This window comes from Hyla sarda, chromosome 3 (genome assembly GCF_029499605.1).
Source record: "Hyla sarda isolate aHylSar1 chromosome 3, aHylSar1.hap1, whole genome shotgun sequence".
In the NCBI taxonomy this organism is placed as follows: Eukaryota; Metazoa; Chordata; class Amphibia; order Anura; family Hylidae; genus Hyla; species Hyla sarda.
The window spans coordinates 187,116,454-187,135,515 of NC_079191.1; the positions used below are offsets into that span (position 1 = coordinate 187,116,454).

General features: G+C 40.3%; 1 protein-coding gene across 1 annotated transcript in view; it reads left to right on the plus strand.

Annotated features, from left to right (window-relative positions):
* Nucleotides 1–19,062, plus strand: part of MCPH1 (microcephalin 1) — a 317,389-nt gene that overhangs the window by 44,423 nt on the left and 253,904 nt on the right. Inside the window, exon 10 of the mRNA XM_056565717.1 lies at nt 15,225–15,262. Coding sequence (XP_056421692.1) covers nt 15,225–15,262 — 38 coding nt within the window. The remainder of the gene's footprint in view (nt 1–15,224; nt 15,263–19,062) is intronic.

Consider the following 19,062-nt stretch of genomic DNA (forward strand, 5'->3'; position numbering starts at 1 on the left):
TTGGACGTTAGTGCAGTGGAAAAAGGCAGCCTGGTCTGATTTATCTTGTTGTCTTTTAGGGTATGTTCACACTGGTTAAGGTGTGAGCAGAATGTTCGCTTACAAAATCTGCTCCAAAACGCCGTTTTTTTTTTTCCGTGCGGAATTTGCGCTGAATTCCGCGCGGATATGAAATTTGATAGTACACACAGTAATGCGCGAATTCCGTGCGGAAGCGTGGCAGACTGCCAAAAATGTTTACATTTACTATTTACTATGAACATGTTCATTCTTCATGCGGAACAGAATTCTGTGACAGAATTCCGCTAACAGAATTTCCTCAGTGTGAACTGAGGAGAGGAAAATTAACTACATACTATGGGGTATGGCACTGCTGAATGAATTGGAGAGAAATAAGCGAGCAGAATTACTCGTGGAAATTCCTCTCCAATTCCTCAGTGTGAACATACCCTAACTACTTATGCAACTAACTGTCTGCTTGTGTATTCTGGTAAAGAGATGGCACCAAGGTGTACTAAGTCTGGGAATGCAGTGTGATGTTGTTCATAAAATCCTGGCATTCATGTTAATGTAACTGTGACACCTACCTCAATATTGTTACAGACCAAGTACAGTACACCCCTTGGCAGTGGAATTACCTAATGGCAGTTACCTATTTCAGTAGGATAATAGGGGAACATTTTCAAAACTTATGCAGACAAAAAAATGGACAAGTGGCAACCAGTCAGATAACTTATTTACATTTTTAAAAGGTCCTCTAAAAAATAAGACTGCTGGATGGTTGCTATGGGCAGCTAATCAACATTCTCTGGACAGGTTTTGATAGATCTCCCTAATGTGTCTGACACACTGTACAAATTGTTAAGGAATAGTTTGAGAAATATGATAAAGAGAACAAGGTGTTGGTTTGGCCTTCCCATTATTGCATTTCAATCTGATTGTTCATCTGTGGGATGTGGTGGAAAAACACGTCCAATTCTCGGATCACATGATTTAAAGGCTATGAACACCCTTCGATATAGTCCCCTGGGCGGGGAGCTATACTCCATCTAGTCCCGCTGCTCCGGCTCATGTCCCCTCAGCATGTTTGACAGCCCGGACCATATGAGGGCTCATTTTTTGCCCCATGATCTTTAGTTTTTATCCCCTTGTCTAGAGCATTAAACACCTTTTTAAAGCATTACTGTCATTAAAAACCTCTTTTAAAATGCTGATCATGAGTTATTATTCTGCCCGCTTCCCTGTATAATACGGAATGGATCAACAAATCTTGTTTTGAATGCTGTTAATACTTTAAGGACAAAGCCCATTTTGGCCTTAACAACAAAGCTCCTCAACTTTTAATAGCCATAACACTCTTATTTTACCATCCACTGACCCATATGAGGGCTTGTGTTATGCAGGGCCATTTGTACTTTGCGATGACCACTTTCATTTTACCATATAAAAAAAATAAAAAATTGTAGGGGAAAATTGGAAAAACCTTTTGTTTGACATTGTAATTTTTATTCTGTGCTCTTTCCCCCGAACCCACCAGCTTCTAGCATTTTTCCCCCTAGATGCTTTGATCCGCATGGATTGTGGCATCTATAAGTTAATGGAGGACATAATTGTGATCACTGATGTCCACCGTTAGTGATGAGACCCTGGCTGCTCACCCACCATGAATCTAGTACGGCTCCTGCCCTTGCTTTATAGCTGTGCCGTAAATGTATGCGTGCGAAGTAGCATGCTGCAATGCCGTGCATGTGTTGCGTGTCAGATACTGAAGGACACCTATAAAGATCTTGTGTATCCACCTACACTATGCATCCATCTATCTAAGATATACTATATTTCTGTGTATATATTACATATATATGTATCTGTACACACACATTATATGTGTACGTACATGTATGTCTTTAAAATTTTAGCTCTGTATCAAGTTGTATGCACATTTAGGACAGATGTGTCAATGGAGGCCACAGTATATGCCAGTGCATGAAGTATTCACTGTGACAGCTAATAAAACCTCATTTTTGCTCTCTTCATAACACATTTGAAAGTGTGGTACCTGAGAGTGATGCATTGGAAAGTTTTCACAAGCCTTCGGTGAGTGAAACATTAATAAGTATGTTTGAACATTCTGTTTGAGGTTCCAGCTATCAGCAAGTGATTCATCTGAAGCGTCTGAGAAAGGAATTGAAATCAAATTGTTGATTCTCAAGTGTTTTAATGGCCTAGATTCTGAGGCTTCTAAAATCTTCAATTATGGCTGATGCATGTTTTTTCCTGCAGCGAACGATAAGTACCTGTGACATTGCATAGCTCTCACCACTAGGCTGTGCTCTTGTATTTATAATACAGTATTCATATGCTGGAAAGGCAGCACTTAATAAGTGATCTTGTGACTCTGCTTGGTACCCTGTTTTATGAAAATATATTTCACGACCTGGTACAGTCTGTCACTTACAAGGCCACAATCTGTGTAGTCTCTGCTACCAATAAAATATTTACAACGGTTACCTGAGTAGAACCATCAATCATGCATGTATGCAAAAAATAACAGCAAGGAATACCGACACACACAATCTACTTAATCCTGCTGGAAAGTTTCAATACCACAATAACTTTGAATTTATTCAAAATGATTGTGTTATTGATACTTTCCAGCAGGACAATAAAATATTTGGTCTAGTAATTAGAATAGATTTTTTATTTGTTCAACCCAATTGTTCTCCCAATAACCTAGTTTAATTTCTAAATATAGCTTCATGACAAAATTACAAAAAAAGCAATACCCTCGCGTCTGTGAAGTGCTGCCCTTTTGGGCTGCAAGTTTTTCAGTGTATCGGTACTATTGCCGCTTCCCGTTCCTCTGCCATCAGACATGTGTACTCAGATTTTTCCTTTTTAAAGTCGAGGATTTGCCCCCTCAATGTATTAAAATAAAATAAAATTTTGTGCTGTTTGGACAGATACTTGGCCTTTAGAGCAAGGGGAGTCTCTTCTGCTGCATCTTGAGGGCCTGGGACCTTCAAGTTGGATGATGTTGTCCTTGACCTTATAAAGGCTCAATGGAGGAATCCTGAATTTGCATGCCTAATATGGGAGTTTTTTCCGAACGCTTTTTCTCATTGATAAGGAGCAGTCCAAATCATGGATCCCACCACCTAAGGTTAACATGGCCATAGCGAAGCTTTGAAGACCTTGGGCAAGTGGAGGTTAATAATTAATCTACGCTACCTCAGCAGATTTAGGGTCAAGGAATTCTATATTGCAACAAAAAAAAAAAAGGTCTAAGTCCATTCCAAAAGTAAGAGATGCTTACTTCCCCTTCCTTATCAAAGGAAAAAACAGCACTCCACAAAATCCAAATAGTCAGTAGTGAATTTATTGAACAGCTGCGTTTCAGTTCAATCATCGAACCTTGTAGGCTGTATGCTTGATAAATGTTCTATGGTTGAACCAAATGGTCGCCATAATCTGATTCATGCTGGTATCGTCAGACTTTAAACATCTTACATTGATGTGGTCTGAAATGGCAGGAGGTGCTCAACCCCAAGTGCAGTTGTGCACCTACACTGGGGTGGAGGTCCTGCACTTGTGGTTAGTTGCTATGGGCGATCCCCAGCATAATGTGCATACAATGGCGGATGCCTGCAGTCGGTCACCAGTACCACAATATAGGTTCACTACTGTGGTAGATGTAAACAATGACATTAGTTAACCCTCAAAACTGATGTAAAATTTAGACATTAGCCAGTATATCCTTATATGAAGGACATACCTGAGCCCGTACACCAACGCCAAGGTTTCTCAAGTGGTATGGGACCTAACACTAACCTACCTGTGCCGGATAAGCAATACCAGGAACCAAATTAGGTCCGACTTGTAGACTGCTTCCCGGTTACCTCCAGTGTGGCTGAGCACACATACAATGGGAGGGGGGGGGGGGGGGGGAGACAGGCTACAAGCCCCACCCTGGTTGGCTAATATCTTGCCAGCCTCAAAGGGGAAATCTTAATGCTACCCAATATGATAAAAAGGTGCATTAGTATAAACGTTAGACATTAAACAGCTTATATTGACGTGGTCTGAAATGGCAGGAGGTGTAAGTGGACAACTTTACTTGGGGTTGAGCACCTCCTGCCATTCCAGACCACGCCAATGTAAGATATTTAATGCCTAAAGTTTATACTAATGCACCTTTTTATCATATTGGGTAGCATTAAGGTTTCACCTGTGAGGCCGGCAACATATTAGCCAACAGGGTGAGGCATGTAGCCTGTCTCCCCCTCCCATTGTATGTGTGCTCAGCCACACTGGAGGTAACCAGGGAGCAGTCTACAAGTCGGACCTAATGCTGCTGTAATTTGGTTCCTGGTGAAAAGTGACCTTGTCTATTTGAAAAGCTCATCTCCTACACTGAACTTCTCTGGGCTGTGTGTAGCAGAGTGAGGGAGGGAGGAAGTTCTCCCCTGTATGGTTTCAGATTATAACAAAGTCCAAGTGTCAGGCACAGCTCACTCGTACGCCCTTCCTGTGTCTCGGACGAGACTGAACCACAACTCGTGTAACGATATGAAAAATGAAGAGATGTCCAGCGCAGGTTCCAAGCAATACGAAATTATTTATTCAGCAGTAACACCACATGATGACAAGTAGGTGACGCGTTTCAGCCACAATCTGCGGCCTTAGTCATACAACGATACAATACAAATTAATCTCTTTTATAGAGGAGAGGGGCAGGGTTCTATCCAGCAGGAAGGGTGTACCCAGGGAGTGCAATCACTCTCCGGGTTAACTCACTGCTGGAAGTTAACCCGTCCGTCTCCTGTACAATTGTGATATGAAATAAAAACGCATGGTTCGTGTTAACACATGCTAACAATATAAAAATTAAAAAAGAGCCATATTAAATGGGATTCACAATTAATTTATTAGCAATATATTAGCCAACAGGGTGAGGCATGTAGCCTGTCTCCCCCTCCCATTGTATGTGTGCTCAGCCACACTGGAGGTAACCAGGGAGCAGTCTACAAGTCGGACTTAATGCTGCTGTGATTTGGTTCCTGGTGAAAAGTGACCTTGTCAATTTGAAAAGCTCATCTCCTACACTGAACTTCTCTGGGCTGTGTGTAGCAGAGTGAGGGAGGGAGGAAGTTCTCCCCTGTATGGTTTCAGATTATGTCACGCCTGCTGGGTAATGCCCCTTCCCAGCCTTTGAATCTGACTAGGACTGAGCAGAAAATACAGAACAATATCAAGGTACAAAACTAAATAAATAAAACAAATAAAGGGGTGGGGGGGGGGGGCAGGGGACACTTTTAAAACTAGAAAATGTTAACAAAACCTATATCAGTCTATAGCCTATATCAACAACAAAAATCCCTGCTTAAAATGGCAGATATGTTTTTTTTTCCATTTAACACTAATTTAAAAAGCTATTGTTAAATAATGTACAATAAAGGGCACCATTCATAAAAGTGCAACACAGTATGATATGGCTCTGTTGTGTGTGTGTGTGTTCAGCATAAAAAATGTTTGAGCAAAGCAATTTCTTAAAGGAACAGAGATTTAGCAGCATAATGGGCTTGTTGCCTACGTATGTCCCTCTGATGCATTGTCTGTCATTGTTGCCTTGCATCAGTTGAACTGAAGAAAAGGTTCATGATCTTCTAGTGGTCCGCTCTTTGCTAAATGGGTTTCGAGCCAAGAGTCTCAAAGCCAAAACAATTTTTTCTTGTGAATGACAACTTCAGTTGAGAGATAAAGATTTTTTTTCAAGGTCCCCTGGATAGCTAGCATGTAATTTTTCAATCCCTACTGTCAAAAGTCACACACTACAGTGCAAGATCATGCTTTTGTTAGAACAGATCTCTAAATTGATGATTGATTGGCTCTGGCTCTGTTTTACATCTCATGTTTCTGCCAAGTATTGCTCTTACCAGAAGAGCGAAACATTCCTATTTGCCATAATTTCTCTGTACTCAGCTAAATTACCACTTGTGTATATAGTGATTATACAGCTTGGCTCATTTTAGTACTGTAATTGGGTCCTACTGACCCTAAGGTTTTACTTGTTTACTCCATTATTATTAGAATTTTTTTTTTAAGTTTCTTTACGCAGTTATATACTATTAACTGGTGTCATCTGTGACAAATAAATAAATCTGTGTGCGGAGGTTTGTGCACAGAAAAGGGGGATACAGGGAGAGTGGGGTGAAAGAAAGAGTAGAAAGTGAGACAGAGTAGGGAAAATAAAATATACAATTTATTAATAGTGATTAGGGATGTCGCAGGGCTCTTGCGATTCCCTTCTACACATAGAACAATAAAAAATGAGTAAAATGGTTATTTAAGCAGTAAAAACAATATAAATGGTATTACAATGCCCTAATGTGCAAAATATGCAATAATCCTACAGATATATGTCCGTGATGGATGTTCCAGTAAGGGAAAGAGATGGCAATGCAGTATATCCAATCCTATAAAATAAGGCAATCCAATGGAAAGGTGTATACCACTCTGTTGTATTGGTTGGTAAAATGCGATTTTCCTTTATGCTGGGTGGGAAAAGATGTGTTCACAGTAATAGTCTCCAAACAGTTTACAGTGCAAGTTCACAGTGCTGGCTGCTATGCAGCTTATGTTTCTGTTGAGAGAGATGTTGGGACTGTGTCCCGCTCACCCGTCTGGCTGGGCACTCGTATGGCACGCAGTCTCTTCTGCTCGCGGCAGCTCCCGCTGTGCGGGGCAGTCGCTGTGTCGGCAGGCAGCCCCGCTCAGCGAGCGCTTGAGAGCAGGAGCAGTGTCCTCATGAGCAGGATCTGTGTCGTCTATCAGGGCTCGGGAGCGGCGTCCTCGTGTGCGCGGTCAGTTGCTCCAGATGGTGCTGAGCACGCTCAGGTGGTGGTAAAGGTGCTAAGTTTGAATTGTGGCCAAAGGAAAAAGTAATGGTGTACTTGTGAATGAAGTTCTCTGTAGGGGAAAAGTCACTTGGTACAGGGTAGGGGATGTAGAGACTCGATAAAAGTATATAAAACTGGATTGAATAAGGTAATGGGACAGCAGAGTGATATGTATCAGACATATCAGCAATATAAAAAAATTTGTAAAAAATGGAACGGTGATGGAGGATAATAAAAAAAAAAAAAAAAAAGGTGTGAGAGGGGGGGGGGGGAGAGGGAAGGGTGTCCAATTCAGCTTGTTGTATTGGGCATTTATTCAAGATGTGGTACATAAGCTAACAAAAGTTCTGTATGGTTATTACACACTATTTCTCAGAATTCGTTTATATTTTTACCTATGGAATAGTTAATGGGGATAGGCTTCATAGGAAGAAAAATCATACACCATTGTATTACATGATGACTAATGCCAGAAGTCTGTCCAATAAAACAGAGGAACTGTAGTGGTTGATGTCTGAGGAGAATTATGACATAGTGGGTATAACAGAGATTTGGTTGGACGATAGCTGTGAATGGGCGGCCAACATACATGGATATAGTCTATTCAGGAAGGATCGGACAAAACTGAAAGGGGGAGGAGTTTGTTTTTTATGTGAAATCGAGTCTGAAGGCCACACTGCAGGAGAATATATAGGAGGGAAACAATAATGTGGAGTCATTATGGGTATAATTATATGGAGATAAAATTAAATAAAAATCTGGTAGGGGTTTGTTATAAGCCACAAAACATAATGGAAGAGGCAGAAGATCAATTATTGAGGCAAATAAACAAGGCAGCAAATCAAAATGATGTGAGCATAATCCGGGACTTTAACTATCCTGATATAAACTGGGACACTGAGACCTGTCAATCTCATAAAGGAAACAGATTTCTGACTATAGATAAAGACAATTATCTGTCCCAAATGGTAACATAGTAACATAGTTCATAAGGTTGAAAAAAGACCAGAGTCTATCTATTTCAACCTATATCCCTAATGAGTCCCTACTGAATTGATCCAGGGGAAGGCAAAAAAACCCTTATACTATAGATAAAAATTCCTTCCCGACTCCAAATATGGCAGAATAAATCTCTGGATCAACATGCTGTCCCTAAATATCTAGTATACATAACCATCAATGTTGTTATTCTCCAAAAATGCATCCAGACCCCTTTCATGGGAGAGATCTCTGTACTGCCTCTTGATATATTTATACAACGTTATTAGGTCGCCCCTAAGCCTTCTTTTTTCTAAACTAAATAACCCCAATTCTGATAATCTTTCTGGATACTGTAGTCCTCCCATCCTCCGTATTACTCTGGTTGCCCGTCTTTGAACCCTCTCCAGCTCCACTATATCTTTCTTGTACACTGGTGCCCAGTATGGACACAGTATTCTATGTGTTGTCTGAATAGTGATTTGTACAGTGGTAGAATTATTTTCTTATCATGGGCATCTATGCCCCATTGATGCACCCCTTGGATTTTATTTGCCTTGGCAGCAGCTGCCCAACACTGGTCACTACAGCTAAGTTTACTATTAACTAAGACCCCTAAGTCCTTTTCCACATCAGTCGTCCCAAGTGTGCTCCCATTTAATATATAACCCTGTTCACGATTTTTTTCTCCCCATGTGCATTACCTTACATTTATCAGTGTTAAACCTCATCTGCCACTTCTCAGCCCAAACCCCCAAACTATCCAGATCCATTTCTAACAATGCACTGTCCCCTATTGTGTTTACCGCTTTACAGAGTTTAGTATCATCTGCAAAGATTGCTACTTTACTATTCAACCCCTCTACAAGGTCATTAATAAATATATTAAATAGAACCGGACCCAAGACTGACCCCTGTGGTACCCCACTAGTAACAGTCACCCAATCAGAATAAGTACCATTAATAACCACCCTCTGTTTCCTATTGCTGAGCCAGTTACTTACCCACTTACACACATTCTCCCCAGCCCAATCCTTCTCATTTTATGCACCAATCTTTTATGTGGCACCGTATCAAATGCTTTGGAAAAATCCAGATATACGACATCCAGCGATTGCCCCTGGTCCAGTCTGGAGCTCACCTCCTCATAAAAGCTGATCAGGTTAGTTTAACAGGACCGATCCCTCATAAAGCCATGCTGATATGGTGTGATACATTTATTTTTATCAATAAACTCCAAAATAGCATCTCTTAGAAAACCCTCAATTTACATATAACAGAGGTTAAACTAACAGGTCTGTAATTCCCAGGGTCACCTTTTGTCCCCTTTTCAAATATTGGCACCATATTTGCCATGTGCCAGTCCTGGGGAATAGTCCCTGTTACTATAGAGTCCCTGAATATTAAATATAGAGGTCTGTCTATTACATTACTTAATTCCTTTAGAACTCGGGGGTGAATGCCATCTGGACCTGGTGATTTGTCTATTTTGATTTTTTTTGTAGGCGGCACTGTACTTATTCCTGGGTTAGACAGGTGACCTGTACTGGGGAGTTTACCTTATCACACTGTATTTCACCTGGCCTTTCAATTTCCTCGGGGAATACAGTGGAAAAGAATTTTAGTATATTTGCTTTTTCCTGATCCCCTTCTATAATTTCTTCCTCATCATTTTTTACAGGGCCTATGCTTTCATTTTTTATCTCATTGCTATTTATATAGTTAAAGAACATTTTGGGGTTAGTTTTACTCTTTGGCAATGAGTCTTTCTGTCTCTATTTTTGTGGGTTTTTATCTGTTTTTTAACATTCAGGGAATCTATAGTAACAGGGACTTTTCCCTGGCGCATGGCAAATGTGGTGCCAATATTTATAAAAGGGTACAAAAGGTGACCCCGGGAATTACAGACCTGTTAGTTTTACCTCCATTGTATGTAAATTGTTTGAGGGTTTTCTAAGAGATGCTATTTTAGAGTATATTGATAAACGTATGTCACCATATCAGCATGGCTTTATGAGGGATCGGTCCTGTCAAACTAACCTGATCAGCTTTTATGAGGAGGTGAGCTCCAGACTGGACCAGGTGCAATCGCTGGATGTTGTATATCTGGATTTTTTCAAAGCATTTGATACGGTTCCACATAAAATGTTGGTGCATAAAATGAGAAGGATTGGGGTGGGGGAGAATGTGTGTTAGTGGGTAAGTAACTGGCTCAGTGATGGGAAACAGAGGGTGGTTATTAATGGTACTTATTCTGATTGGGTGACTGTTACTAGTGGGGTACCACCGTCTTGGGTCCTGTTCTATTTAATATATTTATTAATGACCTTGTAGAGGGGTTGAATAGTAAAGTAGCAATCTTTGCAGATGATACTAAACTCTGTAAAGCGGTAAACACAATAGAGGACAGTGAACTGTTACAAAAGGATCTGGATAGGTTGGAGGTTTGGGCTGAGAAGTGGCAGATGAGGTTCAACACTGATAAATGTAAGGTAATGCACATGGGGAAGAAAAATCCGGGACGAGGTTATATATTAAATGTAAGAACACTTGGGACGACTGATGTGGAAAAGGACTTAGGGGTCTTAGTTAATAGTAAACTTAGCTGTAGTGACCAGTGTCGGGCAGCTGCTGCCAAGGCAAATAAAATCATGGGGTGCATCAATAGGGGCATAGATGCCCACGACAAGGAAATAATTCTACCACTATACAAATCACTAGTCAGACCACACATAGAATACTGTGTACAGTACTGGGCACCAGTGTACAAGAAAGATTTAGTGGAGCTGGAAAGGGTTCAAAGACGGGCAACCCGAGTAAGGCTGGGTTCACACTACGTTTTGTCCCATACGGGAGCGCATACGGCAGGGGGGAGCTAAAAGCTCGCGCTCCCGTATGTGACCGTATGCGCTCCCGTATGTCATTCATTTCAATGAGCCGACCGGAGTGAAACGTTCGGTCCGGTCGGCTCATTTTTGCGCCGTATGCGCTTTTACAACCGGACCTAAAACCGTGGTTGACCACAGTTTTAGGTCCGGTTGTAAAAGCGCATACGGCGCAAAAATTAGCCGACCGGACCGAACGTTTCACTCCGGTCGGCTCATTGAAATGAATGACATACGGGAGCGCATACGGTCACATACGGGAGCGCGAGCTTTTAGCTCCCCCCTGCCGTATGCGCTCCCGTATGGGACAAAACGTAGTGTGAACCCACCCTAATACGGGGAATTGGAGGACTACAGTTCCCAGAAAGATTATCAGTATTAGGGTTATTTAGTTTAGAAAAAAGAAGGCTTAGGGGAGACCTAATAACTATATATAAATATATCAGGGGACAGTACAGAGATCTCTACCATGATCTATTTATACCCAGGACTGTATAAATAACAAGGGGGCATCCTCTACATCTAGAGGAAAGAAGGTTTCTACACTAGCACAGACGGGGGTTCTTAACTGTAAGCGCAGTGAGACTGGAATTCTCTCCCAGAGGAGGTGGTCATAGTGAACTCTGTAAAAGAGTTCAAAAGGGGTCTGGATGCATTATTGGAGAATAATAACATTGATGGTTATGTATACTAGATATTTAGGGACAGCATGTTGATCCAGAGATTTATTCTGCCATATTTGGAGTCGGGAAGGAATTTTTATCTCTAGTATGCAGGCTTACAGAAAACGTCATTCATAAGTACACAATTACTTGTTTTTTCTTTGACCACAATTCAAACCTGAGCGCGCTCAGCACCATCTGGAGCAACTGACAGCGCACACGAGGATGCCGCTCCTGAGCCCCCATATGAGGACACCGCTCCTGCTCTCGAGCACTCGCTGAGCGGGGCTGCCTGCTGACACAGCGACTTGGGAAGCCTCCGCGAGCAGCACGAGCAGAAGTGACTGCGTACCATACGAGTGCCCAGCCGGATGGGTGACACAGTCCCAACATCTCTCAACAGGAATGTAAGCTGCATAGCAGCCTGCACTGTGAACTTCTGTTTGGAGACTATTACTGTGATAACATCTTTTCCCAACCAGCATAAAGGAATATCGCATTTTACCAACCACTACAACAGAGTGGTATACACCTTTCCATTGGATTGCCTTATTTTACAGGGTTCGATATACTGCATTGCCATCTCTTTCCTTTACAGGAACATCCATCTGAGCATGGACATATATTTGTAGGATTATTGCATATTTTGCACAATAGGGGATTGTTATACCATTTATATTGTTTTTACTGCTTATATACCATTTTACTCATTTCTTATTGTTCTGTGTGTAGAAGGTTATCACAAGGGCCCTGTGACATCCCTGATCACTATTAATAAGTTATATATTTTATTAGCTTCTTATTTAATAGTGGTCAGATCATTTTCCCTACTGTCTCACTGTCTACTCTTCTCCTCACCCCACTCTCCCTGTCTCCCCCTTTTCCCTTATTTCTTTCACTATCCTCTTTTCTTTCCCGTTTCTAAAATTCTCACCAGAATCGCCATCTGCATATCTTTATTTTATTGTATTATTACTACCATACCACTATTATTACCATCATAACACTACCATCACCATTTTCACTCTCACCATGTCCTAGCATATCCCTGTACAGAGCATTGGGGACTGTATATTTGTTCGAATAAATCTGTGACAAGTGCATGCTGTGCAATTTAAATGAAGCCTTTATTGCACGTCTGTATTTTAAATATGTATGTATTTCTTAGGGGTTCTATGTCTTCATTGTAACTGTTTACCCGTGCATGTTATGTGGAAAGAAAATAACATGGAGAACAGCAATATGAGTTAAAGCAGCTGTCCAGTCAGAAGCTCACATATGATGTTTAAAGTTGCCTATACACTCTGGTTAAAAATTGACTGAAAAAAAATCTTCATTTTGCTTTACTAATGAGGGTGGCGGGGGGCACCCTGAAATGCATCAGGCCTATTGTCCTGGGCCTAGGATATGCTGTACTTTCTAAAATAATGAAATAAAGAGAAGCTTTTTATTGGATGTCGTCACACGTTAGAAGTGTTTGTGCATCATCAACTTTAGTGGGACCAGTCAACCCCAAAGTTTATGGGGGCCTCCTGACTCTCCTCCAACACATGATGTCAGGGGAGAGAGGCAAATCCTAGATGTCTGAAACTTAATTTCTTCAAAAGATAAGCTGACCCTACAGCTGTCTGGCATTTGCTTACTCCTCCTCTTTCTGTGCCTAAGGTTCATGTATATGTGGAGAGGCTTCTGCTCTTTCCTTCCCCCCTGCAGTTCTGCTTTCGTAGATTGGCTGCTGGGTATAACCACAAATCCATGGGAAGCTCACCACAAAATGCATGCATGCAGAGCTTATTTCCATTACAAGTACAGAATGACCTCTATATAAGGTACATACATCTAAGTCACTAGTGATACAATACTGAAGCAAAAGAGCTTTAGTAAGTGGAGCACTGAATGTCTCTTAACCGGGTATTTAATAATACACCCATTATTTTCCATTATATTTCAAAATAAAACTGTAAATAAGTATTCTAAATGATGCAGACTGATTTAGTGTGAAATCGTGACAAATAATGCAGGTGACGGGCGGCCAAGGATACACAGTTATTTGCAGGATATCATACACCATGATCAGAAGGGCTTTGTGTCTATGTGCCTGAGAGAGCTCCATTAAAGATGTGATCAAACTCCCAATCTTCTCTCTACTTACATAAAAAGGCTTTTGATAGGGAGGCCTGGGATTTTACTAAATGTGAGAAGTAAGAAAAGTTAAAACTTAACTTTTATTCCAATTAGATTGAAAACAAGGGCACAAAAATGTGTCAGTTACAAGTGGTAAAATGGGCATTCAGATCAAAACTACCAAATCATATATCAGATCCTCCAATTAAAGTAGCTAAGGATCAGACAGTTGTCAGTGACAGCAAAGTACTTGCTTTTTCTTAACAGTATGTGGTATACAGATGTACCTGCGCTGTAACTTTTAGTCCTTCTCTTCACCTAAACACTGATAAGGTTTGTCCTTTAATTGAAATGGCAATTTCAATTAAATGTTCATGTTTAATGTTCATGTGTATTGATTTTCCTCCACAACAAGGATTAGGAAGGAAAAACCAGGCAACGCCGGGTACTCAGCTAGTCTATATCTATCTATATCTATATATATCTATATCTATATATATATATATATATATATATATATATATCTATATATATATATATATATATATATATCTATATATATATATCTATATATATATATATATATATATATATAAATCTCTATATCTCTATTATATATATATATATATATATATGTATATATATATATCTCTCTCTCTCTCTCTCTCTCTCTCTCTCTCTCTCGCTCTATATCTATATATATATATATATATATATATATATATATATATATATAATCTCTATATCTCTCTCTATTTTACACTGAGTAGTCATCAATTATTAATCATCTGTAAAGTATAGTGGGAAAGCAGCCTAAGTTTTAAAGGAAATCTGCAGTGTAAACAACTTAGGATAGGGGATAAGTGTCTGATTGCGGGGGTTTGAACACTGGGACCCCCCCGCCATCTCCTGTGTCGGCCCCAGAATGACACCGCAGTCGACATGCCCCCTGCATGTTTCTCTATTTGGAGGGGCGGTGTGCTGTCGACCTCAGTGAGGTCGACGACAAGCGCATTAGAAGCGCACAGCCGCCACAATGCCAGGTCCCCATACGGGGGATCGTGGGGGACTTAGCATACTTTATTTTTAAACACCTGCATGGTTTTGTTAAACTCGTTTAGTGCTCTCTGCTGTTATTGAACCCCTGAGAGTCTCCTCCATGTTGCACATTTATTTTTTATTCCCTCCATTTTGGGGGAGAGGGCTGTTGGCAAGTAGTACAGCGGTAGTTAGTTATTTTCTTCTCTAGTTTTCTTGCCAGTCACAGGATAGTACCTGCTCCTAACTGCTATGCTCTAAATTGCTGGTGAAATTGCACTGTACTGAATAGACTAGCTCTTGGCTAGGGGATGATTTTCAGTACTCTACTATAGATATGTGGAGAGAGAGAGTGATGCACTGATTTTGCGAAATGCTATGAGCAGAAGGAAAGAAACAGCAGCACAGAAGGTTTTACACTAAGCATTGAACTGCTGCTTAGATAAGAGCCTTAAAGGGGATTTCAATGATGCCAAGTTATATTACTGTATAATATCCTTTTATTATCTCTGTGTGAGGACTTCCTTATTCTAAAAAATTTAGAAAGTTGTGAATATTTTTTAAAAGGATAGATGCTTTTACTTGATGAGTATGTTGTTAAACATAAGTTAAAATCCATGTTTGTAACTTTTGTTTTCTAGGTTACAAGATCACTGGTTATGACCAGCATGTCCGCCGAGTAAGTTTCTCCACTTCATTCTTGGTTTGTTTGCTTTTTTTTTTTTTGTTGCTGCATGATGTATATCAGTGGCTCCTCCATGAGGCAGTACTATCAGCTTGGTAAACTGCTGCCCATAACAGTGCCTGAGACCACCTGAGCCTTGCAGTTGAATCCTGACATAGTGATCATTGCAAGAAATGTTTACAGGCCAAATATACTGTGAACATTGTAGTGTCACGGGTTTCTCATAAGATCAGTGCCTATTCTGCGATCTCTGAAAATGATCCTGTAGTTGAACACAAACTGTTCTCATAGAATATTGTATTTTAATATTAATAGGCTATCTCTTCTGAGTTACTTATAAAAGTCATGTAATGGTGTCAGCATATACTACTGGGCTTTTTAATCCATGTAATTTAAATTCAGATGACAAGAAATGCCCCATTAAGGGTCTATTCACACGCACAGTATTCTGCACAGATTTGATGCACAGGATTTCAAGCTGTGTTCATTCATTCAGTTTACATTGAAATCTGCAGCAGAAAATCCTGTGCATCAAATCTGTGCAGAATACTGTACGTGTGAATAGACCATGGTCAAGGAGACACGTGGTCAGTTTAATAAAACAGCATAAGAAAATACTATTTTATATAATTTTTGTTTTTTCTGGTTCCTTGATTCTCAAGATATGCAATGCCATTGGAAAGTCCTGTGACACTTTTTTTTAAAACTTTTTTCACATTTTGTTATGTTAGGGCTTTGTGCTAAGGTCAATGAAATTCAGTTTTTCTCCATTCATTCTGCATTTATTAACCCATAATGAGGCATACCCCTGTCTATATAAAGTGTCAAAGCTGACATGCATATTAGACCATAAAAAAACAAGCCATGAGAAGAAGGAACTGCCCGTAGAGCCCAGAGACATGGTTGTATGGAGGCATAGATCTGGAGACTGGTACAGCAATTTCTCCTGTACTGAAGCAATCTATTAGGTTGTTCTGGGCAACCACACCACTCTAACTTTACACATGTTTTAATAAATCTCGCCCAACGACCCTAAGCATACAGGCAAGACAACACAGAAGTGGCTTAGGGACAGCTTTGTTAATTTCCTTGAGGGGCTCGACTAGAGCCCTGACTTGAACCCAAACAAAAATTTCTGGAGAGACCCAAATATAGCTGTCCAAAGCCAGTCCCCATCCAATATTGAGAAGATTTGAAGAGCAGAAGACCAAAAAAATCCCCAAATCCAGGTGTGCAAACCTTGTGGCATCATACCCAAGAAGACTGGAAGATGTAATCGCTTCCAAAGTGGCTTTAACGAAGTACTGAGCAAAGGGGCAAATACTTATGTTAATGCAAATTAAAAATGAGTTGCATTAATACAGGAATAGATGCGCATGCCAAGAGCAAAGTTTTGCTTCTTTACAGTTCTAGTCGGTCCCCATGTGGAATACTAATGTACAATTTTGGGTACCTTTACCTAAGAAGGCCATAAATGAGATAATGCAGATACAGAGGTAAATAAGGGCTTCTTCAAAGATTTGTTTATTCATACCTTCATACAAATTTTTCATTTTTTTATTTATATTTTTTTGATTTTTGTGTTTGGACAGCTATACGGTCCATAGTGGTTGCGCAGTAGACATTTAGTATTTAACCCGCCTAATCTAAAAACATGTTTCTTATTACTTTCTCAGCATTTACTGTCATATTTTGCTATGGGGTAAATTCCCATGTATATCATTATACTTATATGCGGTTTTTGTACGTATAGGTTAGGGTTCATAATATGCGTTTTATTTACTATATTTTTTCTTAGTGTGCTCGGGGTTTTTCCAATGCTGTCTATGCTATGACAGTCCAGCCACCCGGGTATACTCCATGAGAGGCCATTATACAATAATACTGCATTGTTTGCATGCATTAAACGTCATCATACGTACACTCATATGACAAACAGGTCACTCATGGGTTAATCAGCCATCTTTCTTAACTCAATTAGATCTTACCTGGCCGCACCCTCCTTTCTTTCTGGCTACCTTCCATATGCCACGTCACATCCTGTTCGACGGAGGCGGGGAGTTTTTTTCCACGGGGGGACCCGACCATATGCCAGTGGGTATCTAAACCCCCATGTGACAAGGTACCAACGCCATGACTAAGAGCAACTGCTCGAAACGCGTCGGCGTTTCACCCCCTTTTGTTTTTAAGTGACATGTCACTTGCCACCTTGTGGCGAATTTCCATGTTTTAATTAGTTGCCATTAAAGGTTAAGTTTTACTGGATACCTCCACCCAGGAGCTGGACCCCCTCCACTTCTTTTTCTCAGTATCACAGGGAGTGGCGGCTCCCTGCCTCCGTGCTCCGGGACTATTGCCTGATGCTTGACACAAATGGACTTTGGTGAGCTGATCTATTCCTCTGTGTTTCTCTACTACATTGCCGTCTATGAGATCGTGCTTCCATTGGTTTGTGAACATTCAAGATAATCATACTGCATTATGTTGAGCATCTGAATGAAATAATAACTTTACTGTCTTATGTGTTTGAACTTCACCTACTCTTATTTATAACAATTTTATGATGGATGACATGACTGGTACCGCTAGTCTTACCAACTCCCAAACGGTAGCTTTGTCTAATGATCCAAACAGACGCACACGTGTAACAAACATCTTCTCTGGCAATCAAGAACAGGATGTAACATCTGATCTTAAATCTCTTATGAAGGAATTGCAGCAATATAAAACACAACAGTTGAGGGTGTGGTGGGACGCCACCACACTCACGCAGTACTGTAATAAAAATATGATTCCGAGGGGTCTAAGAATTCGTAAATGCTCTACTACAGTATTTAGTGAAGCATTCACTACCAAGTGGAACAAGATACTTGATAAATGTTCTCTTGATCTCATGCAACTGATTATAGAGTGGGAACAGCAACGTATGACTGAACTGGAGGACAATATTAATCAAACCACCATTCTCTTTGAAAAATATACTGGATCTCAGGAGCTTGTCACATTACAGGATAAAATGAATGAACACTTATCAAAACTGGAGGATGCTATTGCAGATGTCAAAAAAATCAAATTTACCAGAGATACAAATGATACAGTCTATACATGGCAACGTAAAGCGTACAAACCCAGATCAATACTAAAACATCATAACCAACCAGATACTTATGCCGCAAAAATGTCAGTTTCACTTCATCAGATAACGATACTACTGATTATTGTACAAAGGGATCAGATGACGACCGGGGTGCAACTAGACATCAGCAAAAAGACAATATTCCATATCAAAATCATGCTGGACATAATCAATACAACTCATCCCAGAATACGGCTTCAAAAAACGATGTAGGTCCGGATACCAGAAAGAGGAGAAAATACAAACCAAGAAGACACAAGGAAACACAGAGCGGGGCGCAAACACCGACGGCATGCGGACCAGAAACCTGAGACAATAATGGGGCTTGTACCTGAAGACCTATCCCATGAATATACTGTTATCAATCTGTCTGCGTGCATTATCACCAAGAAACAAGCAGAGGTCCTGGAAAAAGGCCTAGGATTTGTGCCATTCTACTCCTTTGATTTATATCAGACCATCAGGGACGTTAATAAATTCATTCGAGCCCTTACTGTAAAGAAACATTTTTTTGGTACATATATGGTGGAATCACAATCAAATGAATCAAAACCTTCCATACTGAATCAAATAGGAAAAGCTAACTTGCCGCTCTATACGAGCTTCTCAGATCAGATCACATGTTTGGATCTCATGGATTTACAAACTTCATCTACCA